A 27,832-nucleotide genomic window follows, 5' to 3' on the forward strand; every position below is an offset into this window, starting at 1 on the left:
TGTGAGAGAGAGAGTGTGCGCATGAAATGCACTGCATTCCTTTCGTGTAAAGGTGATAGCACATCGCGTTTAAGTAAATCTCTCCACCAGAGACACAAAAGTTAATCTCATCTAGCCCTTGCACCATGTAGTCGGAGTAATGGGATGTCGGACTTATGGGCAGTCCCCGTTTCATTATCTCGCCCCTAAACATTTTTATGTCAAAGAATGTCCCCATGCTTATGCTGCCTGGAGAGAGAGAGGGGGGGGGAGAGAGAGGGACGAGGAGGACAACGTTGCGCTGTTGCCTTCACAGTGTGTGTGTGTGTGTGTGTGTGTGTGTGTGTGTGTGTGTGTGTGTGTGTGTGTGTGTGTGTGTGTGTGTTCATTATCTCGCCCCTAAACACGGTCGCCCCGGATGGCACCGAACGGTCGGGGGTGAGCAATCTGCGCCTAATTAGTGGAGGAACAAACCCTCAAAAAGAGCCTTAGTTTTTGAGATACCCCTCCCCGGAGTAGAACAAAACGGGACATCGTTTTTTCATATCTTTAGGATGTCCCCTTCATGAAATGGATTGTCCCAAGTTTTACTTTTACTGCAAAAGTCATGAAATTGATCCATGAAGTGACTCACCACATAGGCAAAAAAAACGCGCTATGCTGAAAGTGGGAGCTCCAAGTAAATCCTCTGTCATTTTCTACCTGCTGGTTGTTTTTAGATCATACTTGCACAGATGGTCTACATGTAGTGTCCCTACATCCCAAAACAATCAGAATGCCAATATGTGGTTCTATTGTGAATCAGTAGCCTTTTATATAAGGCCTTAAATAGGCGGAAATAGCAAAAAGGTGACTTTTCTGAGCAATATTTACTTGTAACTTTGGTCCAGCTCTTTATCAGGGGTAAAACTAGATGTGACATTGTTTTTTCATGTCTTTAAGATGTCCTCTTCCTGAAATGGATGGTCAGAAGTTTTACTTTTACTGCAAAAGTCATGAAATTCATCCACAAAGTGACTCACCACTGCCAAAACACGCCTACCCTGAAAAAGGGAGTTTGAAGTCAATCCTTTCTCATTTTCTACCTGATGTTTTTTTGTTTTACATCATACTTGCACAGATGGTCTACAGGTGTCACGTTTTTCTTGTATTATTATGAAAAAGCTTTGAAACATGCTGTAACTCATTCACTGTGACGAAAACCCTCTTTCTGCGCCGAACACAGGTTGAATCTGTCGCCCTAAAACACAATCGCCCCGGGTCAAAATCCAGCCACCATGGAGCGGCCGTGGATGGCCCGCTCAAAAGGTGCGTGGGGCGGGGTGTTTTGGGACGAGCGTTCCGGCTGCCCATGTAATGAATTGATGAAGTAAAACTCATCTGTTTTCGCTGCAGCTGCTCCCTAATAATATTGTTTTCATTTATTTTTGTGCACGTATGCTATTAAAACAATGCAGCTATTGCAGTATTGGGCCTTAACATGTGATTAAAAATGTATACGTATTTGGCCCCTCATATATAAAATAGATGTAAAATCTGATTTCAAATTGAAACTTGCAGCTGATCAATGCGTTTCTGCGTTTACGTGTGGACAGGGATTCTTTTTAAAAACTGAGGACTAAAATAACCGTTTAGAAAAAGATCCATAAGTGTAGCCTAGGCCAGAAATCCTCGGAGCGTCCGTTCTCCTGGACAAGTCTGGGCTTAACCATTACAGGCTTATTAAATGACGCTATAGAATAGAATCATTCATTTTATCCCGCAGGTGGCCGAATAAGAGATTTGATAGGTCATTTTTGGACAATTCTCACAGCACTACTAAGCACAGACATGCGCAAAGGAATGCATGTATTCCAAACAGAGAGGAGTGTTCGGAATAAAGTGTTTACATGGTCAATTCCGATTGGTATATCCCGATTCAAACGGTCTATACCACCCCTCCTAACCCGAATGAAAATTCATTCGGGTCAGACTGGAATGGAATATTCTATTCCAATTGAGGTGTTTACATGAGCATTTCTATTCTGAATGAATTCATCCATTCATTCATTCCGAATAGAAGTGTATTCATTCCGAATAAAACTGTCCATGTAACAGCAGCCATTGCATTTTGGATGTCCACTTTCTTTACTAACACAACCCCTCCCCCCAAGTCAGCGTGTGTGTGTGCGTCTCACACGCCTACCCCCTGCAGTTTCACAGTGTACTACTACTGTTCCCCTACAATTACAGCACAAATCATTCACCACTCCTTCACATACACATGTATGCATGCAATATTCTGCCTCCATCAACATTTACTTCAGCAATTCACATGTGCACATTATAACACCTACTGTGTGTGTGTGTGTGTATGCGTGCGTGCGTGTGTGTGTGTGTGCGTGCGTGCGTGCGTGTGTACTTTGTTTGCATAGCAAACCACCTCCCCCAAGTGTGTGTGTGTGTGTGTGTGTGTGTGTGTCTCTGGGTACACACACTGTATGTATGCACGGCTCTGACTGCATCCACATTTACAACATGTATTAACATGTGCTCATGATAACACCTACATGCCTTCTCCTTCCTCAGATGCGCACCAAGACCACATTTACGGTGTTACCAACACACACTCGGCTGAGATGACCCAGGCCAGAGGTAATTACTGCTTACCCTCACAAATTCCATCGACCCCAGTACTTGAGTAAGAGTACAGATACTCCCTGGTTAAATTTACTCCACTACAAGTAAAAGTATCTCAGTCAAAATGTTATACTTGAGTAAGAGTAAAAAAGTACTTGCTTTTAAATGTACTTAAGTAATCAAGAGTACAACAAGAGTAAAACACTTAAGTAAAATACTTAACACATCGGGTGCCAGCATTTTTTCATAACAACTTACCGTGGGTGCCAGCATTCTCCCCATTGACTGCGCTTTGCTGTTTAACGTTTCCGCGTGCGTTACAAGCAAATCCACGCAAAAAAAAGCATCGATTCATGTTCTGCCATGAGCCTGGCTACTGCCTGGAACCATAACATTCCCCTCGCGGGTTACAACGGGGGGGGGGATCGCTCATCGCGCATGACCGTTTTTCCCCACAGGAAACAGATTCGGAGATATAGGCGTTTCAAAGTAGGAAATAGACAGGAAGCGGATGGGGAAAAAAAAGGTGTTTCCGGTGAGCGATCTGGCACTTCCTTCGCATGATTACAATGGGTTCTCCCAGAGCTGCTCTAGCCCCGCCCGCGCGGAGAAAAACGAAAAAAACAAAAAGACTGAAATCACGGTTCAGACCGTGTTCGGCACCGCCACTATGTAAACACACGGTTCAGACCGTGTTTGGCACCCGATGTGTTAAGTAAAAGTAAAAGTACATTTCTTATTTTTCACATCAATGAATTGCTGTAATTTTTTCACAATAAATGTATAAGACCTTGTAACTCTTGTTTCAGAGAAGTAACTCTGAAACCACCTGCACTGATGTGCTTGCTTGTAGAACCACTACGTTATGTAAAGCCTGCAGAAATGCCTATAAAACATAGAATTGAAATTAATGGGGTCGAAGAGGTTGTCATTGTCATTTTCATGTTTTATTAAACACCCCCCGCACAGTAGGCTACACTCATTTTTAGAACACATGTTCAAGCAAGTGGGTAAGCACCTTATATTTTGCATTTGTACATGTTTTGAGAAATACAGGCTTTACTGGTGACATTTCAGGGCGAACTGGGGGGTTGTGACTGACAAGCTGCGCGTCCTACGTTACTGCCTCTGATTAGCCGAGCTCCTACATGCTTGCATGACGGGAGGCATGCGTTAATCCGACAGACCTTTTCTCCGACTATGTGGCATCCGCGTGCGGTTAGGTTTAGGGTGCGGGTTTGGTTCGGGTTTAGTATTGGAAACGTCGGAGCGCTGCGCTGTCGGCGGAATGCGCTGTCGGACTAACGTACTGCACCCTGCATGACACCCTCCACCTTCCATAACTTCACAGTGGTAAATCCGTGCTACTTTAAGTCATACATTAATTGTATTAAATGTATTTGCTCATTCAGATCATATAATGACACATTACAGCATTGTCACACATACGGCCTTCCACATTTGATACATATCATCACATGCCATCAAAAACACGTATCCAACTGCATTGCCTTCGCAGCTACGCGCCGTGATGATCATTCCCAGCCAATGGACCATGACACTCAGTCATTAGAGCCGCCCAACGCCACAGGTACATACTCATGTTTTCCATTAACCCTCCAAAACATGCTAGCCACTACACTTTAATATATTCCTTCAGCACATCAACACAGAAATAATGTCACATATTTGTTCCATACATCACATATTCATTGTTCAGACTAAAACAACTACATCCAAATGTCTTCCCTTCTCAGCTCAGCGCCTTGAGGACAGCCGCCCAAGAAACAAGCGGACCCGATCACTCAATCTGCCCCACACCTCAGGTAAATACTCATGTTTTCCCATTCAGCATGTTCAATACTCTCCCCACCACACTGACATTGTCATCAACACAAAATATGCACAATGATCACATTATGCAAACCTTTTACCAATCCCCCCCTCGCTCCATCATTCATGCATGCTGTCCTATCTCACTTTGCAGAACAATGCCACCTAACACAGAAGATGTAATCCATCAAAACGGAAGAAAAGACAAAGCAACAACAGACAAAATAACAAACACTTCAGAACAGCCTGGACACCTCCACAACAACTCACAAGAACTGCTCCCTTTCCTATACCTAAAATGGACTCTGTCTGTAATTCATGCGCTGCTGTCATGTTCCCCTGGGAGACGTCAACAAAGAAAGATGGTAACAAAACATTCAGTGCCTGCTGCAGTTATGGCAAGATCCAACTCCAGCCATTCATGGACCCCCCTCCACCACTACAGGCTCTGTTTGACAGGACTTCTGCACAATCTACACAATTCATGGACAACATCAGACAGTATAATGGCTTGGTTTCACTGGCTTCAAAGAATGTCACTGGCAAGATACTCGACTTCAAAGGACGTGGACCCCCCACATTCAAAATGAGTGGCCAGATGTACCACCTCACTCCCTCAGCAATCTTTCCTGACAACACAAAACCACCTGCATTCTCTCAAATCTTTGTGTTTGACCAAGACAATGAAATAAAAAAACACCTTCACCACGTAAAGGGAAACACACCTATTAGGGAAGACACTTTGACCTTGCTTCAAGAGCAATTAAAGACAATAAATCCTTTAGTAAGGTCCTTCAAGAGCGGAGCACAAATATTCAATGAACAGCCAACTCAAGACCTCCGAATGGTCTTCAAGGCCAAAAGCTCACAGGGGGCAAGCAAACCTCACCTTAACCCTAATGTCACTAGCGTAGTTGTTGTGGCACCAGGAGACCAGACACAGCCCAGGGACATAGTACTGTACAGATCACCTGATCATGCACCTAACAAGAGACAGACAACAACAATTCATGAACTCCATCCCATGTATGACCCAGCCGCCTATCCCTTGATCTTGCCGCATGGCGATGCTGGCTTCAGCATCGACAACCCCATCAATAAGGTTAATGGAAACTCAAGCACACAGAAAGTTACTCTTCAGGAATTCTTTAGATTCCATCTGCAACAGAGAAGGAATTCATTCAACACTTTACTCAAATCAGGTAGACTTGGTCAAGAATACTTCTGTGATCAGTACAGCAAAATTGAAAGTCGCCGTATGCACTACTACAGGCGTAAGGAACTGCAGGACAAGTACAGGGCCCACCAGTATTCAGGTCTTATTGATGCCTTGGCTACCCAGCAAAACCTGCCAGGACAAACTGAGGAAACCAGGGTTGGTCAACAGATCATTCTTCCAGCATCACACTCTGGCAGCCCCAGATTCCTCTACAAGCACTATCTAGATGCCCTCGCTATAGCAGCCAGATGCAAGAACTTCGACCTCTTCATCACTATGACCGCTAACCCAAGCAGTGCAGGTGTGCTGGACAACCTCTTTCCAGGACAGCAGCCCAACGACAGACCAGACATTGTCAACAAAGTATTCAAAAAATGTCTGGATGAGCTGCTAAAATACATAAAGCAGGGTCTCTTCGGAACGATCAAAGCTAGAGTACATACCATTAAGGGACAGATGAGAGGACTGAAACACGCCCACATCCTGCTACTCCTACAAGAAATCTTGACTGTTGATGATATTGACCAAATCATTCGGGCAGACATACCCGACAAACATAAGGAGCCAGAGCTGCATGCACTGGTATCTCAATCCATGCTACATGGACCCTGTGGGACAGCTAACCCTAACAGCTCCTGCATGGTCAATGGTAGCTGCAGCAAGAACTTTCCTAAGGACTTCTGTATTGAGTCTCACCTGCCTCACAATGGTCATGGCTACCCACAGTACAGAAGACCCCAGAACGCTCACACCATTGAAAAGCATGGCTTCGTGTTTGACAGCAGGTGGGTCGTGCCTTACAACCCCTGGCTCCTTCTCAAGTTCAAGTGCCACATCAATGTGGAATTCGTCGGATCCTTCCATACAATCAAATACCTCTACAAGTACATCCATAAGGGAGTTGATGTTGGCACTGTCACCATTGAAAATAGGGATGAGATCTCAAAATTCATCAATGCCAGGACCATTGACGCTTATGAGGCACACTGGAGAACAATGGAATATAAAATCCAGGACAGATACCCTGCTGTGCTCAATCTCGCTATCCACACAGAAGGCCAGCAAAATATCGTCTTCACAGATGGCCATGCACAGGACGCCTTGACTGCTGCCAAACGCACACCATTGCTGGCCTTCTTCCACCTAAACCACACTGACCCACACGCAAGGCAATATCTTTACATGAACATTCCTGAACACTACACTTGGAACGCAAAGCAACGCATGTGGAAACAAAGACGCGCGCAACCCATGCAGGGAGAGATTCCAAGAACAATAGGCAGGATGTGCAATGTATCAGTAGTCCAAGGAGAGAGATTCTACCTGAAATTGCTCCTAGCCCACATCAAAGGACCACAGAGCTATGACAACCTTAGAGTGCATGATGGCAACAAGTATGACACTTTCAAAGACACCGCTCGAGCCCTGGGCTTGCTTCAGGATGATGCAGAATGGACTGCCGCCATGCATGAAGTCTCAAGCTATGCATCCTCAAGGAAAGTCAGAGAAACCTTTGCCATCATTCTCCACTACTGTCACCCATCAGAGCCCCAACTTCTATTTGAAAACTTCTTGGAGCAGCTTAGCGATGACTTTGTCCATGAGGAGGCCAAAGCACAGAGGTGCCCTAGATATGAAGTACACAAGGACTTAATCCACAATCTGGTGCTGCTGGCAATTGATGATGAGCTGTCGCAAATGGGAAGTAGCCTATCCAACTACAAGGCCATGCCACAACCAAGAGCACTATCTGAGCATGAAAAGGTCACTAAACTCTTCCGATCGGAACAATTCAACACAACGGAGGAACAACAAATTGTACTCTCGCTTACTCCTAAGCTGAATGCTGACCAGAGGGAACTCTGTGACGCAGTCTATCAGGCAGTGCATACACCAAAGGAGCACGACATCACAAGACAGCACCTGCAGGCTACGGAAAAACCTTCACATTTAAGGTGATTGCAGCTACAATCCGATCACAAAATGGCATTGTGCTGTGTATCGGCAGCACAGGTTTGGCTGCTCAGAACCTCGAGGGTGGTAGGACAGCTCATTCAAGATCCCAATCCCCATCTTTGAAGACTCTGTCTGCAGTATCAAAGTCGAGTCCTCCCTGGCTAAGCTAATTCGAGAGAGCACGTTAATAATCTGGGACGAGATCTTCAGCGTTCATCGACACAATGTTGAATGTGTAGAAAGAACACTCAGGGACCTGATGGACTCACAACAACCTTGGGGTGGCAAAACTGTCCTGCTGGGTGGAGACCCTAGGCAAACACTCCCTATTGTCAAGAAGGGAAGCAGCCCACAAATAATTCGAGCTTGCATTCAGATGTCAGACCTCTATCCTCACATGAAGCAGCACAACCTTCACATCAACATGCGCACTGATCCATCAGAAAAGGACTTCTCCAACTATCTGCTTGCCTTGGGCAAAGACAAATTACCACACGGGGACACAGACATTCAAATCCACATTCCTCCGCAGCACTTGGTGCATGATCTGCACAGTCTCATTACTTACACCTTCCCTGACGTCCACAATGGATGTGGCCACAAAGGCAACCTTCTCTCAGGAACTATATACACTCCTCTGAACAATGACATGAGAGACATCAACAACATGTGCTTGGCTCAGTTCCCTGGAGAAGAGAAAGTATACTTCTCAGCTGATTCTATTCTAGAGGCCAATCAAAAGGATTCTGTGCACACTGAATTCCTCAATTCACTGACACCCTCTGGAATCCCTGACCATAACCTAAAGCTAAAAGTAGGCGCTCCAATTATGCTGCTTAGGAACCTGCAAGCTGGTCCTGACCGAACTCTATAAAATGGCACTAGAATGGTCGTGGTGCAAATGATGGATAGAATAATTGAGTGCGAGATCGCACTAGGGGCAAACAGGAGTCAAAGAATCTTCCTCCCAAGGATCCCACACCATGACAGAGGTGAAGAGCTTCCATTCACCTTTATCAGACGACAGTTCCCTATCAGGTTGGCTTTCTCAGTTTCCATAAATAAAGGTCAGGGCCAAGAGAATGACCGAGTTGGCATCTACCTGCCTCAGCCTGTGTTCGCTCATGGTCAACTGTACACAGCCTTCTCCAGGGGAAAGAAAGCCAACGCTGTGAAAGCTTTTATTGTTGACAATGACGACGGAAAAACCAACAACATTGTATACACAGAACTCATTTGATTGCTTTGATTTGATGTTACAATAACATACTGTAGCTGCCTTCATCATAACACACTATCCTGTCGCCAAATGCTGCTGAACACATTCATGCAATATTGCATATGTATTTCCTTTCCTTCAATTTCACACTGTATTAATAACACACCGTACAATTCCCACCATTCCGTGTTGTAAAACAATTTCCTAATAAAAACACCTATTCAACACTACCATTGTACGCTTTATGATCACGTTTCACTTCACAGCCAGCTCTCTAACATCCTTGTCTCTCACACGTACCCATGTAGGGTAATCTTCCAGACAAGTAGTAGGTCTATGCCACTGCGGGCACATTACGTTTAAATTTAGTTAAGCAACAATACGGAAAACCCTGGGCACCATATATGTATTTATTTTATATCTTAGAATGTATTAAATAGCCTACTTACATTTAGTTCATAGGGAGGGGGGGGGCGTACATATAATGATTTTGTAATGTAATTTAAGGCCCGATATTTCTAGCCATTGATACCGAATTAATAGTGTTTTGGTGCTCAGGTTATATCCACAGTTATGTCGCACCCCAAATGAATAGCCAAGCTCCCCCTCAGCACCCCCAATAAAATACAAATATTATTATCATTATTACTATTGTTAAAGGAGCATTTCACCCCTGGAAGAAACTGCAATCACTCAATGGTAATAGTATTTGTAGTAGATAACAGTAGCACAATTTAAAATTTGCACCCTATGGCCAGAAAAATAATGAAATCTGTGTGTTTGACTAGGTTTTGACTGGACTGCTTATTACTACAATGACCATAATGCTTTTGGTGCACTGCCCCTCCTTGTGGCAGGGGAGGTTCGGTGTGGGTGGGATCTCCAACAACAACGTTGAAACAGCATGGCAGTGTTGCCATGTCTGCTTATTATAAGCGGCTTCTTTCTAAAATGTAGTTGATATTTGGGCTTGTTTCCAAATGTTTTGATTGTTGTTTAAACCAGTGGTTCTCAAACATGTTCATGTATTTTTCCACAGTCCCCCATCTGAAATTATAATTTGTGCCAGGGAGCCCCTAACAAATATGTGTGTGTCAAAAATATTCCACATTTTGCACTTTTTCCCCCTCAAGATTTATTTGTAAATAGCAGATCTACAAGCTCACAATGGGTCGCGAAGCATTGTGAGCTTGTAGATTGGCAATTTTCAAATATATAATATCCCATGTCTAGGTAAAGTGCTCTTGGCCTAGTTATCTTCTTTTGGGTTTGTTTTCATAGACCTGGTTGCTTAATTCTCTCACAATATCTGGCAACACTGACTGAAGAACGGACACGTTCATCTAGTTACATATATGTCCAAGGATTCGTTAGTGATGTCATATCACTGACAGATCCTTGCTATCTTCATGCAGTTCTACTTCCGTGTCGCATAGTAGTGACATCACTGTCGAATCCTTGGTATTTTTATCCTAGCCTTTCGCGACGGTTTGTTTACCAGCGCTGCCACTACACGCTGTCTTTTTTTTTCACGCTTGCGCTTATGAAACACTACAAAGGATTATTATTTCATGTCAACATTCAAGTACAACTATCAGAAGATAACTCAGGTAAAGTCTCACTCTGCAAGGGGTTTGTCCGCTGGGCGCAGCTAATGGGAGTGACTGGCCGTGTTGGGACACCCCATTGGGGCGGTCTTTGGAGCTGGTCTGTGTGAGACGCGTGACGCGTCGAGACAACATGTAGTGCGGAAAAGGAATGACATAACTTCTCGTGACGTAAATAACGTCACGAGAAGTTCGAAGATTACTAGATATCTCAAAACACAGATCATACACAAAAATAATAATAATTGAGTCCTAAACTTCATTACCATTGGGTCAGTTTCTTCCAGGGGTGAAATGTCCCTTTAACACCGCCTCGCGGTCTCGCGTGCGGTCCAAGCTGATACAGCCGAGCGCTCCCTACTCCGTTCCAGCCAATCAAAAGCCGCGGTCAAAACATAAAAATAAAAGGATAAATAAATAAATGGCACCCTTCTGGTCGTAATCCGATGTTTCCATTTTCTATTCAAAACACAAGAACATAAATTGGAAAATGAGTCGTTATCCTTATTTTTAATTTTTCCGTTCTGAATGTATTATTGGAACAATTACAGCGAATTACTTCCGGTAGCGGTTAAAAGGAGAAAGTGATAAATAGACAAAATGACAAATTTAAATTGAGGGCTCCAAAAGGACTTTTTCCATTTTCTCAACCTTTGATTCAGAGCCACAAGTTAGACATTGGTAAAATGAGCCATTATCCATTTCTTGACTTGGTTTTAAAATACAAATATTTAAAAAACAACACATTTTTCCATTATTCATTTTCGGATTTTATTTTGAAAATCAACTGAACTAACGGATTGTCTAGCCCTATACAAAGTACGGAATGCATGTGAAAAAAAATGTTTCATAATACTTCCTAAGGTTAATATGAGCATCAAATCAATATATGTTTTATTTGCACATGCATTCCATAAATTCCATAGGGCTAGACCACACTTGGACAAATGACATCATCAACTTGTGACTGGCATTGCCCCATTGAGTGAAAGATTAACTGTTTCTAAAAAAAATAAACAAATTAAGGTGTTTTTAATTTTATATTTTAGTTATCGTGGACAATTATGATGTATTAAGGCATATTTGGCTTATTAGCCAGGGATCCTTTTAACACATACAGTAAGCCTGCATATAGTTTGCCTGCGCACATCCATGTGTATGGACTAGTGCACACACTCCATGAGGACTCGTCTTGCACCTGTAGCTGTTAGCAGGTGACTGTGACCAGCATAGGTGACTGTTGCCCTGACCTGGATGAGGGGGTCAGTTGTAATGTCCTCTGAGACCCTCAAAGTCTCTGAGTCAGACCGCAGCCACTCCAAAGACACTTCAGTGCGGACACAGAGGTCGTTCAGGTCTGGCCAGTCTGACCAGACACCAAAACCAGCGGAACGGGTGTCGAGTTTCACGCTGGGTTTCCTCCTGAATCCAAGGAAGTGGGACTCTGCCTCCCTGGCCAGTGGGACCTTACGCCTCCTTAAAGGACGACTTCACCACTTTTCAACATATCTTCATATAATAGGTCCTCACTAATGCTCATATAGCCAAAACTGAGCACTTTTTGATCTATAAGGCCACATCTCATTTGAAAAAATATATTAAAGAGTATATGAAAGCCATTTAAAATGTTTATACTATTGACACACCTGCTCCCAAATAATTACCAGCGCACAGCGCAAAAGTAGGTCAAGTCAATCAATCTCTCTCTCTGAGAGCAACAACGAGAAACAGTGAATGTAGGTTTTCCTGCCGGTCCAGCCGGACCGGCAGGAAATTGTGGTGACTGAATCCACGGCCACTCTTCTTGGACACAGTAGTTACTGCCTTAGGCCCTCCCTCTACCCAAATCACTACTCGCCAGCCCCCCACGCTATACCTCACATAATGTCAAGTAAGCAATAGCCTACTTAATAAATGCTGGAGACATACATATATTTACGGGGCCAGGCTTCCAGCATGGACCCGTTTTGTTATTGGCATTATTCCATTTCTTCTTCTTCTGCCGTTTTTGCCAGTTCTGGCTGAACCGTGCATACGCTTTTTATGAAACTCGGCCATATGATAGATGGTCATGAAAAACGATCAAAAAATAAATCTCACAATCTTTCGTCAAAAGGTGGCGCTATAGCACTCAGTTGAAAATGCCAACTTTGAACAGGTACAACTCATGCCCTGTTTGACCTACAGCCATGAAACTTCGATGCACACATGCGTCTCCTCATGCCTAACAACTTTCACTGTTTGACTTTTGACCTCTGACCTTTAGATCTCCCACCATTTCGAATTATATGAAAAGCAGTAAAAAGCAGTTAAAAATCTCCTCCTGGGATTTTTGAGCAATCTGCACGAAACGTTTTACACATGAACTTTGGACCTATGTCGACAAACGTTGTAAAAGATTTTCCATAAGTGAAAAAATTAAGCTTTAATGAGCCAATGAATATTGCAGTTTTATGACAATTATTCATCTGCCCCTAACACATACATGCAGACTTACCATTCTTTGAAACTTTGCAGAAATGTAAAGGGCCATTCCAAATATCACTGAAACCAATCTTACTCCAATTGGTAAAACGGGGGCGCTATAGCAATTTTTTGAAAATGCAAACTTTAAACAGGCAAAAGTCATGCCTCGTTTGGCCGACAGCCATTAGACTTGCTTACACATGTGCCTTGACTAATGAGGAACACATCTATCACGTTGACCAGTAAGCACCGCCCTTAGATTGTCCGCAATCTTGAGCAGTTTGAAAAACACTTAAACCCAGGATTTTTCAGCTATTTGCGTGAAACTGTATGATCAGTGTGATCTCTTTTTTCAGAGGATTGTCTGTTGGTCAGATAGCTTCCCGCTTAAGTGTATGTCTCACAACCTCAAGGTCACAGGTTCAAGCCTCACTTGGTGCAGACTTCATCTAAGTTGCATTTCACACAACATGACTATCAATGAATACATCTGCAATTGTTAAAGATAACATGAAATACTTAATTGAGTGTTTTTTACATACTTCATTGTGAAAATAGCTGATCTACAATCTCACAACTTTTCAGATAGCAATGAGAGTATGTTTTTTCAATGTATAACATACTTCATTGTGAAAATAGCCGATGTACAATCTGACAACTTTTAATGGTTTGTGAGCTTGTAGATCGCCTACTTTCACTAGTTTTGGTTCTGAGGAGATGTACAATTTCATCATTGGTAAATGGTTTGTGAACGAGTGATCTTAGTGTTAGTGAAACAGGGGCTTGGGTCATGACAGAAGGCAAGAGTTTGTGATCCTCAGCAGACAATATCAGCCTGGACAAAGCTATAGCACTATAGGTAGTGTTGCAGCTACCTAAGAGTGCCTCATGACCGCAAGGTTGCCGGTTCAAGCCTCACTTGATACAGACTCATTTAAGTTGAATTGCAAAAAACATGACTCAATCTATTCCGTTTCCATGGCTCTCTCTCTCTCTCTCTTCAATCTATTCCGTTTCCATGTTAAAAAAAAGTCATCACATCTGTGCCCTAGACGGCTAGACCAGATGTAATGACAGTGCCCAGTCAGTCACAATCATTCATTTTACCTGAAAAGAATAACGTTTTGTTGCTTAGTTGTGTAACCGAAATAAAATATAGTCATCTTGGGTACTGATTATTTATATATATATTTATAATATTATTATAGCGAAGTATTATTATTAATTTTATATTGTTCATTGTTGATCATTGAGAAAGTGCACAACGGACCTGTTGCGATCAGTGTTGCCATATTTTGCGAGAGAAATAAGCAACCAGGTCTATGAAAACAAGCCCAAAAGAAGTGGCTTAGTGACATCGGCTACTTGAAAATAGCCGATCTACAAGCTCACGCGAGCTTGTACATAGGTTATTAAAAAAAACTCTTGCAATAAAATAAAGAATATTTGGAATATTTTTTAAAACATTCTAACAACACAAATGCTCCCTGGCACAAAACATTTTCATGAAAAGATTTGAGAACCACTGGTTTAATCTTTTTCATTTAAAAAAAAAAGCCTAAATAAGCAAGTACCTAAATAAGCAAGTACACTTTATAAATAAGCCACACAAAACTACTAATTTTACAAGCAACTTCACAGAAAAAGAAGCCCAAAGTCGCTTATAATAAGCCGACATGGCAACGCTGATGCTCGCCTCGCCTCGCCTCCAACAGATGTTTATATGTTTGATTGTGTGCTGTCATGCTCGTTTGAGCTTATATGTGTTTGGGAATGTTGTTGAAGGTTATGTTATTTCATCAGCTACATTTATTTGATATCTCCGACGTCTGAACACTTGCTGGCAGACAGACAAGAGTCCCTGGCTGTTTACTCATCCACCGTGACCATGAGCCACCCACGTTAGACAACGTTTCTCAGACTGGACACATAGAATTTAGCTGTTAGCTCAATCTCATTGTATTTAAGATACCCATGCCAAGCCGTTTCTTTGATATCTCCGACATCTGATCTCCAACAGCTTTTCCTCCAGGTTGGAAATGTGTGCAATTTAACTTTTTTAATTTAACGTCTGAAACCTTGGCATTGCATCCGATAATACAGCACTGTCGTACCATTGCTAAATTAGAGCAACAGACAAGTTAGAGATAGATAATAATGTACACCGTCTACTTGCTGGACAACAAACACAGGACTACAGACTACACTACACTACTCTACACTTGTGGCAGCTGTCAATCTACTCCCTCAAGATGGCGGTGAAAGTGGGCTGACCCTGTGATGTCGCTATGCCCGGCCCCTATAGTCGTGTACAGTGCCATCTATTAGAGAGTTACGCCAACTCTGTCCACTTCTTCGGGCCAGGTCTTCTACATACACATACATTGGCGAATAGTGACAAATCCCTAAACCGGAAGTTCATGGAATGCATTGAAGTCGACGGCTCCTTGTCACTATTTCCAGCTACATGAACCATGTGACCGACGCTGTTTCTGACCCCTCATTGGCACTCTCTAATAGAAGGCTCTGGTCGTGTAGTATAGTACTGAGTTCTCTCTAACGCCCTGCCAGGCGCTGGGCTCTGCTCTTGTACAAGGAATTCCACTGCCCTGCGAGGGCTCCAACAGTATAACCTGACTCAGCCAGATGAGGGCGGTATTGAGTTTCACAATACACTGTGAAACAAAATGTGTGTCAAGCTTCTTCCATTTGGCGGAGTCAGGTTAGTGAAAATAAACAAAACCATTTCGCTACACACCTAAACAAAGGCTGATGGTGCAGATTGTGCCCTCAGCACCACCTTCTCTGTATAATACACCTTTTGGCCAGAAAAGAAAATATTTCACCGGAAGGAAAAAATGTTTTTGGTTGCTCCACAGTGCCCTCTACAGATCTGGTCAATGGAATTTACCGCCTTCCCAAATACAAAAAAGGGTTCCGAAAGGGGCTAATGCATTACAATGTTATCAATGTGTATACCACAATGGAGACAAGCCCTTACAGCTTGTTGTGTTATCCTTTCATCACCATTGTATAGTCGTACCACACCACTGTACTAATTGCAAACTGTTAGTAAAGTATTCAATCAATAAAAATATTTAAAAAAACTTCCTGTCTTACCTTTTTCCAGCTTCACGTCTCTGAACCGTCTGTTTCGGGTGGTAACAACCTTTTAGAAAACAGACCGGGAAAATTCTGCAGTGGAGAACGAGCACTTTAGTGTCAGACGAGGGACAGCCTTCACTTTGATCTGTTTTATAGCACTTTTCTATCTACTTGTTGTTTCCAAACCCATTCGAGCAAGAATTCACTTTCTTCCTTCTCGCTGCTATGGCTGAGCTGTGTTCAGCTAGCAACAATAACTCAGCAACATTAAGACTTTCGGTGGATGATCTCTTCAGAATAAGAGTATGCTAGAGTAAACAGAAACCATTGAAAAACTGTTCATTTGCACATTAAAACAATAAATTAAGCATTTAAACGAAGCTATACAACACAAATTCAGGGCCGTACAGTTAACACACACACACACACACACACACACACACACACACACACACACACACACACACACACACACACACACACACACACACACACACACACACACATTTTCTTTTTTATACTGTGTATCCTTGTTGTATGTATGTCGTTATATAATATAAGTTATACATTTATGTTTCTGATTACATTCGTATTTGTATTGTACTTTTGTTGTTAAATAGGTGAGATTAACTTTATAACCCCTACACGGTTTTGTAAAGTCTCACCTGCACAATCTACAATTATTTGTAGCATATTTTGTTGATGCTTTTATGATTGTTGATTTGCTTCTGCAAACAATAATATAATAATAATAATAATAATAATAATAATAATAATAATAATAATAATAATAATGACCTCGCCTAAAGGCAGCATTATTACAACAATGGACAAACAATACATATATTTAAGACACACAAATGAACACAATATCCAGTCAAAGTGCAAAACAGGATCAGAAACTGTGCTAAACGTGTGCACATTTAATGGGGATCAATAGCCAATTTGAATATGGAACAACATGGCACGTAGAAGGGCTCTAGTGTATAAGCCATTTAAAAATACATAGCATGCGTCATAAATGTATTCATAAAATGAATATGTGTCTTTTAAAAAAACATTAATTACGATTATCTTATTTTGAAGGCCAAAAACCGGAAGTGTTATGGTTGCCAGTGGAACGGATCTGCTGCTAACCTCGGTTCCAGCCTCACTCATCTGCGAAGAGCTGCTGCTGACTCAGGCGGAACAACGAAGTTTGTCTTTTTTTTTTTACGGAATTGTTGGATGTGTGTCGGATTTCAAGCTCTTCGCCTCAGTTGAGTTGACCAGGAAATCATCTTTATACGCAGGAAGTGTCGAAATGAACATTTTTTCACTGTATTGCCGTACCTATTACCCTTTCCTCCGAGGTGGAAAGACTGGTGATGCGAGGTTACCTATTACCGAGTTTGAACATAAAACAATGACTTTACTTCGACATTCGACGCTGTAACAAACCAACAAGACCGAAAAACTAACAGGACTACAAAAGAAAACACTGACTCTTTGACTTGATGTGTTGAGCTGAATTCACCAGGTAAGGATCGTACCAGAAAACAATACTAATGTTTACAAGCTTTATGCTATGCTAGTACTAGCTCCGACGGAACCTCTCCCTCGAAGCTATACAGCGGAGGGAGAGGTTCCGTAGGGGCTCTGCTAGTACGAGATAATTCACTGTTTCAACCACTTACGTCAGACCTGAAGATATATATTATGTATTTGTTTTTTTTAGAGACGGGGTTCTGATAGTTTTACTACCGTGGAGAATAGACTTTCAACACCCTGGAACTGTCTTTGTTTGTGTGAGTATAGTGAACTATGTAGTCTATGTTGACTATAGTGTTGTTGACATCGTGCACCCGTTCAAATGGGGGACATACACACTACAGTCGCACAACGTTAAGGAACACTATGGACCAGAGCTACTAGCTACTTAAGTAATTTGTCAAATAGCGAAAATAACCGGGGAAAGCACTACATTAGTGACGTTTCATGTAAATAGCCTACACACTCTCGTGCAGACGAAATTTCCTTAGATCAAGGCTTCGTACACACGTACACGGGTATTTTCATAAACGTAGTTTTTTATATGCGTTTTGGGGGGTTCGTCCACACGCAAACGCGTTTTTGGTCCATGTAAACGCATCTTTTTGAAAACTCCAGCCACAGTGTAGATTCCTTAAAACGGCGTTTAAGCGTCGCCGTGTGGACGGCGTAAACTGAGTTTTTCACATTATAAGCATGCGCAGTTGAGAGTACTGTAATATAATTTAATATTATATAATAATTAGCCTATAGCCTACATCATTTATTTAATATTCCTTTCCTCACTGTCATTGCATGTTGACCGCGCATACACTTGTCTTCCATTGATAGTAGGCTATGTTCTACGTATAGGAACGAATTATAGTAGGGGCTGCTAAGTGAAAAATCGTTACGCGGCGGATAAAAGCATGAAATTTGATACAGATGTCCCTTGGGTCATCCTAAAACATCCTAGAAGGGGTGCCCAAAAAAATCTTAAACAGGAAGTGAGTTTTGGACAAAATTCAAAATGGCCACCTAAACTGTTGACCGTTGACTCAAAAGACACCAAAAGAATCTCCAAAAAGCATAAAAGTTGGCACACATGTCCCTTGGGTCATCCTAAGATATCCTAGAAGGGGTGCCCAAAAAAATCTGAAACAGGAAGTGAGTTATTGACCAAATTTAAAATGGCCGCCTAGTGTTTTCGATTGACTCAAAAGACAACTAAAGAATCTCCAAAAAGCATAACATTTGGCACACATGTCCCTTGGGTCATCCTAAGACATCCTAGAAGGGTTGCCCAAAAACGTCTTCAACAGGAAGTGAGTTATTGACAAAATTGAAAATGGCCGCCTACAGTGTTGGCGATTGGCTCAAAAAGCCTATAGAATCTCCAAAAAGCATACAATTTGGCACATATGTCCCTTGGGTCATCCTAACACATCCTAGAAGGGGTGCTCAAAATAATCTGAAACAGGAAGTGAGTTATTGACTAAATTGAAAATGGCCGCCTACAGTGTAAAAGATGATGCAAGATACCTAAAGAATCTCATAAAAGCATGAAATGTGGTACAAATGTCCCTTGGGTGATCTGAACGCATCCTACAAGGGGTGCCCAAAGAGGTTTTAAACAGGAAGTGACCGCCTAAAGCAGTTGACACAAAAGATAACATAAAGGGACGTCATAAAAGTGTACCATTTGGTACGTACATTGAGTGCTTCTTAATATATCCTAGAAGGGGTTATTTTTTTGTTTGTTTGCTTGTTTATTAAACTTTTTAGGAAGGGACCATGTTGAAGAAATTCTAAATGGCTCTTTAAACAGTTGACCACGGCAGTCTGCATATTATGCAGACTCAATATGACAGGTTATGCAGTGCATAACCTGCCGTATTTTGTAGTCTACCTTCTGTTTTCATTTCTACATCATCTTATTTATTTTACTTTCCGCATTTTTTTTTTTATTTTACTCTTTGAATCTTCTTTATTTATCTAACTCTCTGCATATTCTTATTTATTTTACTCTGCATCTTATCTTACTCTGCATATTCTTATTTTACTCTCTGCATCTTATTTATTTTGCACTCTACATCTTCTTGCTGGTTTTACACTATCTTCTCATGTATTTTCTTCTTGATCATTACTGTTTTTTTGTGATTAGTGTTTAGTAACTACATGTATTCATGTGTGCCATTTCGCAATTACCAGCACATTGGCATAATGCTCTGCAAGGTAACCCAGCATCTACACTTTCTCGAACAGAAGGGCTCAGCTTTGCAGCCACACTTGAGTTCTCTACAAACTTTGGCAGCCTCTGGCAAGAGTGTCCATAAAGGTGTCCACAAATCAGCAACTTTAATCCATCCATATTTGTCAGGAGATGGTAGAGATTGCATAGCTTTCAGGCTTCTGGACCAAATGCCAGATTGGCAAACTGCTCGATTTGAATGTTGTAGCAGTGCAGCCCGTGGGGGAGGAGTGTTTTCCATTGAGAGACTATTAAAACTTTTTTGGCAGCCCTTAAGATGCATTCAGATCACCCAAGGGACATTTGTACCAAATGTCATGCTTTTATGAGATTATTTTTTATGAGTGTCTTTTGCATCATCTGTCAACACTGTACACGACCATTTTCAATTTAGTCAATAACTCACTTCCTGTTTCAGATCATTTCAGGCACCCCTTCTAGGATGTCTTGGGATGACCCAAGGGACATGTATGCCAAATTGTATGCTTTTATGAGATTCTTTAGTTGTCTTTTGAGTCAATCGATAACACTGTAGGCGGTCATTTTAAAATTTGTCAATAACTCACTTCCTGTTTAAGATTTTTTTGGGCACCCCTTCTAGGATGTCTTAGGATGACCAAAGGGACATGTGTGCCAAATTGTATGCTTTTATGAGATTCTTTAGTTGTCTTTTGAGTCAATCGACAACACTATGCGGCCATTTTCAATTTCGTCAATAACTCACTTCCTGTTTCAGATTCCTTTGGGCAATCCTTCTAGGATGTCTTAGGATGACCCAAGGGACATATGTGCCAAATGTTATGCTTTTTGGAGATTCTTTTGGTGTCTTTTGAGTCAACGGTCAACAGTTTAGGTGGCCATTTTGAATTTTGTCCATAAGATTTTTTTGGGCACCCCTTCTAGGATGTTTTAGGATGACCCAAGGGACATCTGTATCAAATTTCATGCTTTTATCCGCCGCGTAACGATTTGGCTTGTGAGCTTGTAGATCTGCTATTTTTGGCTTTAGTCGTCCTCAGAAAAGGGATGCTAGTGGTTAAAGTAAAAAAAACGTACTTATTTATTTTTGCTTTTAGTTCAAATAAGAAAATAATTTTGCATTAAGATAAGATTTTCTTTGTTAAAAAAGATTGCCATTTTTAATAAATAATAATTTCAATAACTGATCTCAATATGGACAGATAATAAGTTTTGCCAAAATCATGCACCTCTATAACAGTGACAGCCATGACAGCAATGGTACAAATAAAAAAATAAATGATATAGGCTGCAGTAATATTCTTTTTAAAATTCTAATTGTTTTTGTAGTGACTTTAGGACTTTTGTTGCATAGTTAGGGCCATATCATATCATATTATAGCCATATCATGATATTGGACTGGATATCGTCTGTGATTTTGGATATTGTACTATTATGATATGGCTTAAGTGTTATTTTCCTGGTTTATTGGTACTCTGTATTGGCAAATACACAAAACTAAGTACTTGTACTCAGCCTGAAAAACATCTAGTTAGAAAATAGAAATCGGTATCGGTAAAACCGGTATCGGCAGGTCAGACTTAAAAAAAAACGGTAATCGGTATCGGCCAAGGATTTTTCAATCGGTATCCAGTATTCTGCATTATTTATTTATTCATATTTTGTGTGGTACATGAATGACCTCTCATTGTAATCCTCTACCTCTCTCCAGTGAACAATGGCAGAGTCCAGAAACTCAGATTTTGCAGTGATTGGTGAGAAGGGTCTGAAGGACTGGAAGGGGATTGGCGCAGGTGGATTTGGTCAAGCTTTTAAGGCCAAGGCAAGCCCTCTTCATTGGAGATTGATTTTGGCCAATAAATTATGTCTCGATGACAGGTAAGTGCAAAAGTATACATCTGCTGCTATGCTCACGCACCGTTATATCTTATCTCAGGTACCATGTGTAAATATGTAGATGACTTTTCATTTTTTATTGTTCTCTTGTTTGATCTCTCCCCCCCCCTCCCCCTTCTTCCCTTTATTTCTTCTATGGAAATAACGATACGATGGGAACTATGCACAAAAAAAAAATTCACACACTTTTTTGCTTCTGTAAATCTGTGATGTGACAATAAAGCTGATTCTGAAAGTACTAAGTGGTGATGACGTTTTAAAGGATACATATTTCAGATTCAATACGTTTTAATTTGTCACTTACTTATACAGGTACAAGCAGCGACAAAATGTTGTGGGGACATATCCAGCAGATTATGCTACATATAACAGTCTCTTCCCTCCCATCATCCACCCGGAACTGAAGCCAGGCAACACATTGCTCGACACTTGCGTAAATGTCAAGGTGAGTCCCAAAATGATTGGATGATGACCATCGGTGAGGGGCCAAGCATGTCCATCTTCATTGTTCAAGCTCATCACCATTCAGTTGAAAATGATTACACAAACCGACCAATAATATGTCGGGGGGCCTTGTCAGGGTGCCCGTTGTCGGATCTGTAAATGCATTTAATTTGTGTCTAAACAAGTACAAAACAAGAAATGACATAGTCATAATATAGCAGATTGCGGCAGGCTTTTTTTGCCCCAATCTGCAGCACAAAATGTAAAAGTTGTCTTTAAATTAAAATCTCAGCCATTGAGAGAGAGAGAGAGAGAGAGAGAGAGAGAGAGAGAGAGAGAGAGAGAGAGAGAGAGAGAGAGAGAGAGAGAGAGAGAGAGAGAGAGAGAGAGAGAGAGAGAGAGAGAGAGAGAGAGAGAGAGAGAGAGAGAGAGAGAGAGAGAGAGAGAGAGAGAGAGAGAGAGAGAGAGAGAGAGAGAGAGAGAGAGAGAGAGAGAGAGAGAGAGCTTCAGAGAGCAGCCTTAACATTCCATTCAATCAGGTCTTTTGTTTGCACAGCTGAGACCACTAATGGCCCTCTGCTCGCTGCAGGGTGGGGGGGGCGCCCGGGGGGGGGGGGGCGGGGGGTGTCGCAAATGTGTCGAATGCAAATCTGTAATGTGTCGACTACTGGTATGCCTCTTCTTAGAGCAGGTTTACAACCTGCTAACAACTATTTTTTTTGGAGTTAAGGCTGTTTTACATGTATTTGTCACATTTGGTATAGACAACGTGGGTGGAAGATTTGAATTTAACAACTGCATTGGGGGATGATATGAACTGTGTTTTGCACTCGGTGCTAAGCGGCATGGTGCCGGGCAGAAGATGGGGCCCTTATTGTTTTCTATTGCTTTCTGTCTTACAGACCAGTTTTTCGCCGAGCGTGAGCACAGCACACACAACCAATGAATACAGGTAACTCATCCTAAACAGCTTCATACCTTCCTTCATAGATGTAGAACCTGTGTCTCTGAGGCCATCAGCTCATGTTGTTTCTATTGAACCGACCACTGTGAAAAACTGATGCAAGAATTGGCCCGATGAGACATAATGAATTCAATAGAGTATATCAATAAACATGTTTTGTGTCACAGGTTCAAGTCGCCCGGAGCAGGGCTCTTCCACTGCAGGGTGACAGGGCTGCTGTTTAAAACGACAGGGGAAGGAGAAGTCGTCTACAGGACTGTTCAGTGGGAGGAAAGGTGGCTCCAGTCAACAGGAGGGACTCCTGGAGGTCCTCTGTTTGACATCAAGTGTCCTCAGAAGTCTGTCTGCCAGCTACACCTGCCACGCTGTGAGGTCACACTGTGTAAGGGGCAGCTCTTTCTCATTGTCCAATAGTTTTCAAGTTTCTTGTTCAAAGTGACAGTATAACAGACAATATTTTGAAATTCATTGTGGGGTGTGTTATATTTGATCAATCGGTCCAACCGTGCCGGAGAGTAGCTGTTCACGGACAGGGGTGAAAACATAGTCATAGACAATAATGGAAACAATGAAAAGAACCTTGGTTGATGCTGGAGCTACAAACATTGAGATGCAATGTCTTCTGAGATATTTTAGACTGGAAAATGTGTGAATGAATAGAGAGGGGAATGCCTGTTTTGTCTTTCAATTTAAAATTCTCAGGTCATCAGTTCTATAGTGTAGTTTCTGTTTCATTTTATAACTCTGATGTTCTACTTTCATATGAAATGGGGAGGGAGGGGGCAATTTTGTCTGCAGTGTCTGTGATGTTCCGCACATATCTTCCCGCTGAATTTAGTCGGTTTACACATGTTGTTAAAGAATCACACATTTCATTGAGGTTTTGTTTAAAATGAAATGTATAATGTTTCACTTGTAAAACACTTTCACAGGTGATGACCCGTCTGTGGCCCACATCACAGATGAGGAGAGGAACCTTTTAAAACCACTGAAAGTGACCCAGACTCATGTGATTATAAATGTCACCCACCTGTCTCTCTTTGGGATTATCTCTCAAATTAAGGATATGTTTTTCGGTCCAAGTCCAAAACAAGGTCAAGTTCTGCTGCTCCTTCGACCACCGGAAGGTCGGAGACAGATATTGAGTGTATTTCTGCTGCCGAGCGATCTGCCTTGGCAAGAGGTAAAATATGTCTGTTAAGTGGGCTAGTATCTCAATTTGAATCTTTTGAGGCTGCAGCATACTCCAACCAACGTCCACACACACACACACACACACACACACACACACACACACACACACATATTATTTTTTCATGATTATTTCATGAATCAGATTTATCTGTCACATCACAGGTTTGCAGGCGTAAATCAGTCGCTTAAATTTACTTGAAAGGAAATAAGGGGGAGAGGAGCTGAAGAGGGGCAGAGCAAGGAAAACAATAAAAATCAAGTTATCTACATGTATACACATAGCATAATAAGCATCAGGTATGTGCATGTGGTTAACATAAGTTGCACAAAGTAGCAGCACACACACGGCAGGTCCAGGCAAACACTTCACAAGTAACAATCCACATGGTAGATCCATTAAGTAGTTCTCATAGGGGAACAATCCACATGAAGGAGGTAATCCAACGAAAGGAAAAACAAGCAGCGTCAAAGGAAAGTGTTCCAGTGTAACAGGCCAGCTGGACACAGGTGGTGTTCAGGCCTTTTTCAACAGTTCTATGGTAGCCGGTAGCCTGGGACCAGACGAATCTGCGAGTGCAAAAAAAAATTGCACTCTGGGATTTGGGTCTGGCACAGCTCCATAGAGAATCCATTTCCTGTCCCAGAAGACGTGGGGCACCAATCAGGGCCCAGTATTCGAATATGGGCGACTGTAATTGGTAGTTGGTTGTAGGTCTAACCAATTGCGTCGAGGGACATTGTTTTGATCCCGCCCCTTGGGAAACAAAACGTCCTCATGGAAGCACCAGACTCACATCCACGCAGTGATATAGTCTAGCTACGCCAGGCTAGGTAGCCGGGTGGAAGCTGTTCAGAAATCAGGTCATTTTATCATCTACTCAGGCCTTTGTGAACCCCCCAGACAGTTTTTAAGTTGCTTGATTCATTATTTAGATATTTGATATTCATTTTATCAGACACGCCCCCTTCCTATACAAACCATTGTAACTTCAAACTTCATTTTAACCATGTTAGATTCATCAAAAACACCCGTCCTTGGTTCTGGTGACTCATCCTGCCCTCCTAATGCGTGAGGGGCCGTGTTTTTTCAATTACTTTTTTCATTTATTTATTTTTTTAAAATTGGAAAATGGAAAAAAAAAAAAATACAATAAAAAAAATGTACTAGGTCTGTACCGGACTCATTTTGGGATTTGAATGTGAATATTTGACAATTTGCTTTATATAGGACTGAACTCCATGTCCGTTCTTTTGTTTACTTTCGACCAGTGTCAAGATTGATTGACTGAATACTTTATTAACAGGATTGTAAACGGTACAATCAGTACTGTTAATAGGTTATGATAAAAGGATAACTCAATAAGCCCTGGGAGGCTTGTTTCCATTGTGGTCCATCAATTTATAATGGATTGGCTTCAACTGAAATTAAGATTTTCTCAAAAATTATGGGCGGATTTCAAAATAAGAAACTTAATATAATTAGTCAACACTGGTTTTATTAAGTCTACTAACAGGAAGTAGATAGACTCACTTAGAAGTAGGTGACACTATAGCTAGTAACTGACGCTATATTGGGAAGAAATCAATCGGTAAAACATTTAATAGAATAAAATAATTTCTGTCAACTGAGGGGTCTTCGACTGACTGGGGGAGGCTTAGTCATTACACATTTAGATATATTACAACAAACAACCAAGATGGCAATTAATTATAGAGATAGCACACACTTTGTCCACTGTGTCTGTCGGCAGAAATGGACAAATGATGTAAGCACGTCAGAGATTCTGGCAGAATACTGAGAGGGTGGGGTCGTGCATTCAGAACTCAGCCAAGTTTTGAAGCACTGCGAAACCAAAAAACGTCGCTTGTTCGGTTGGAGTATTTTGCAGCCTCTGATTTTTATAAGACAACCAAAGGCTAGTATGCACGTGTCTGCACACTTATAAACAAATCTAAGGCCAAAGTTTACAGAGCAATGTCAAAATACCCTGTTCTTTAAGTTAACATAGACTGGTGAAGTAGCCTATGTACATAGCCTGAAAAATATGCACACATACTAGACATTATGATTATAATAACTATCTGGTCAACTTGTGTTGGTGTCATTGTAGGTGCAAGTACAACATAAAGAGGATCTACGCATTGATATGGAAGGCAAATGCGCTCTCAGCCAAAACAAACTCTACAGCCTGCTCTGCCATCCACATACAACAATACAACCTGAGGTACAGTATAACACATAAAAATGTTGCCATAGTTTATTGAATGTTTAAACTCTGAGTAAGGGAACCTGATATCCTATCATTTCCACCAATTACTTTAAGTATTATTAGGACTAGTACTACTATTATCAATATTAGTGCTATTCCTTCTTCTGCTACAACAACAACACTACTATTAGCACTACTAAAATAATACAATACAGTACAAAACTTCAATAGTTATATATTTTTTCAGGCTGCGTTATATCATCTGCACTATGGACCAAATTTCCATCCAACATTTGAGGTCTGGTTGGATCTCCATACAGAAGACGTCTCATTGACATTACTGGGACCTGACACCAAACATGTCTGGAAGGAAACATTTGACCTGAAAGGTAAAGGCATTTATGCAATTATTGGATGTAGTATTGATATTCCCCATCATAACTATCTTGATATTTTGATAAACATTAAATATTTACTTTTATGAGGGCAATGACACAAGTAAGTTGTGGTCAAATTGTCAGTGCAGGAACCAAACCCCCCAAAATTAGGACATATCCCTACCCGGGGTAGAACAAAACATTTTTATTTCTCCATCTTTAGTATAGGTATTAGTTGCACATTAATGACCTGGATTAATGACATGGAGTGTGAATACACTGAGCACTATAACAATAACTATATCATTCACCATTGTTCTTTTTTATACTTGGTGTGAACTCTGCCATCCACTTGACATATATGTTTCATAGTTATAGTGCTCTGTGTGAACGGCCCTTTACACAGATGGTGGAGGAAACCCTGCTCACGTTTGTGGTGCCCCCTATGGCCATGAGTGAAAGTGTTTTTGGAGGTGCACTCTTTTGATTGGTTGATTTAATTATTTATTAACAGTTTGCAAACAGTTCAGTGGTACGATTATACAATGGTGCTAAAATGATAACACAAAAAGCACTGAGGGCTTATTTCCATTGTGGTCCTGTGTATTCAATTCATAGGGACAATTAAAGACATACAATAACATATCCTGACATCAACACTATTTGCAATAAAACATATATGTACAGTAAACACACTCTACAGAGGGCCCTCAACATGTTATTGCAATTTGGGAATGATTGGATGTTGTGTTCAAGATGTGCCGTTTTTGCAAGTAATACTAATAGGCCAATTGTATGAATCTAATTACAGGCACAATTATGTTGCATTTATACATCTATACACCTATCAACAAACATGATGATGTTTCTGCCTAGTAGCCTTCATCAGAGCTCTGAGGAAGGCTACTAGGCAGAAACCTTGAAGTGCAATGACACTTTGCTAGAAGTTTGTGTTGTGTAGGCAACGTGTCATTATGGAACTAGTCCAACTGGTGAGATATCTT

At 41.4% G+C, this 27,832-nt stretch overlaps 2 protein-coding genes across 7 annotated transcripts in view; one reads left to right on the top strand and one right to left on the bottom strand.

Annotated features, from left to right (window-relative positions):
- LOC311040849 (uncharacterized protein) overlaps window positions 1-16,218 on the bottom strand; it is a 79,402-nt gene extending 63,184 nt beyond the window's left edge. For 3 of the 4 annotated variants that reach the window (XM_084051218.1, XM_084051215.1, XM_084051216.1), the window contains exon 1: window positions 16,019-16,218. The gene's annotated coding sequence lies outside the window, so the exon portion shown is untranslated. Of the gene's footprint in view, window positions 1-10,698; window positions 10,780-16,018 lie in introns of those variants that run through there. The other variant, XM_084051217.1, reaches the window with a different exon arrangement.
- Window positions 16,219-17,172: 954 nt separating this feature from the next.
- The window catches only part of LOC311040893 (NACHT, LRR and PYD domains-containing protein 1 homolog), a 34,385-nt gene continuing 23,725 nt past the window's right edge, over window positions 17,173-27,832 (top strand). Inside the window, exons 1-9 of one of the 3 annotated variants that reach the window (XM_084051276.1) lie at window positions 17,173-17,522; window positions 17,721-17,790; window positions 21,455-21,621; window positions 21,952-22,084; window positions 22,986-23,035; window positions 23,215-23,429; window positions 23,980-24,230; window positions 26,353-26,466; window positions 26,699-26,840. In XM_084051276.1, coding sequence (XP_083907402.1) covers window positions 21,461-21,621; window positions 21,952-22,084; window positions 22,986-23,035; window positions 23,215-23,429; window positions 23,980-24,230; window positions 26,353-26,466; window positions 26,699-26,840 — 1,066 coding nt within the window. In that variant the 5' untranslated portion in view covers window positions 17,173-17,522; window positions 17,721-17,790; window positions 21,455-21,460. The remainder of the gene's footprint in view (window positions 17,523-17,720; window positions 17,791-21,454; window positions 21,622-21,951; window positions 22,085-22,985; window positions 23,036-23,214; window positions 23,430-23,979; window positions 24,231-26,352; window positions 26,467-26,698; window positions 26,841-27,832) is intronic. The other 2 variants (XM_084051275.1, XM_084051274.1) reach the window with 2 other exon arrangements.

Source organism: Gymnoscopelus microlampas, assembly GCF_963454915.1.
Source record: "Gymnoscopelus microlampas genome assembly, chromosome: 24".
NCBI lineage: Eukaryota > Metazoa > Chordata > Actinopteri > Myctophiformes > Myctophidae > Gymnoscopelus > Gymnoscopelus microlampas.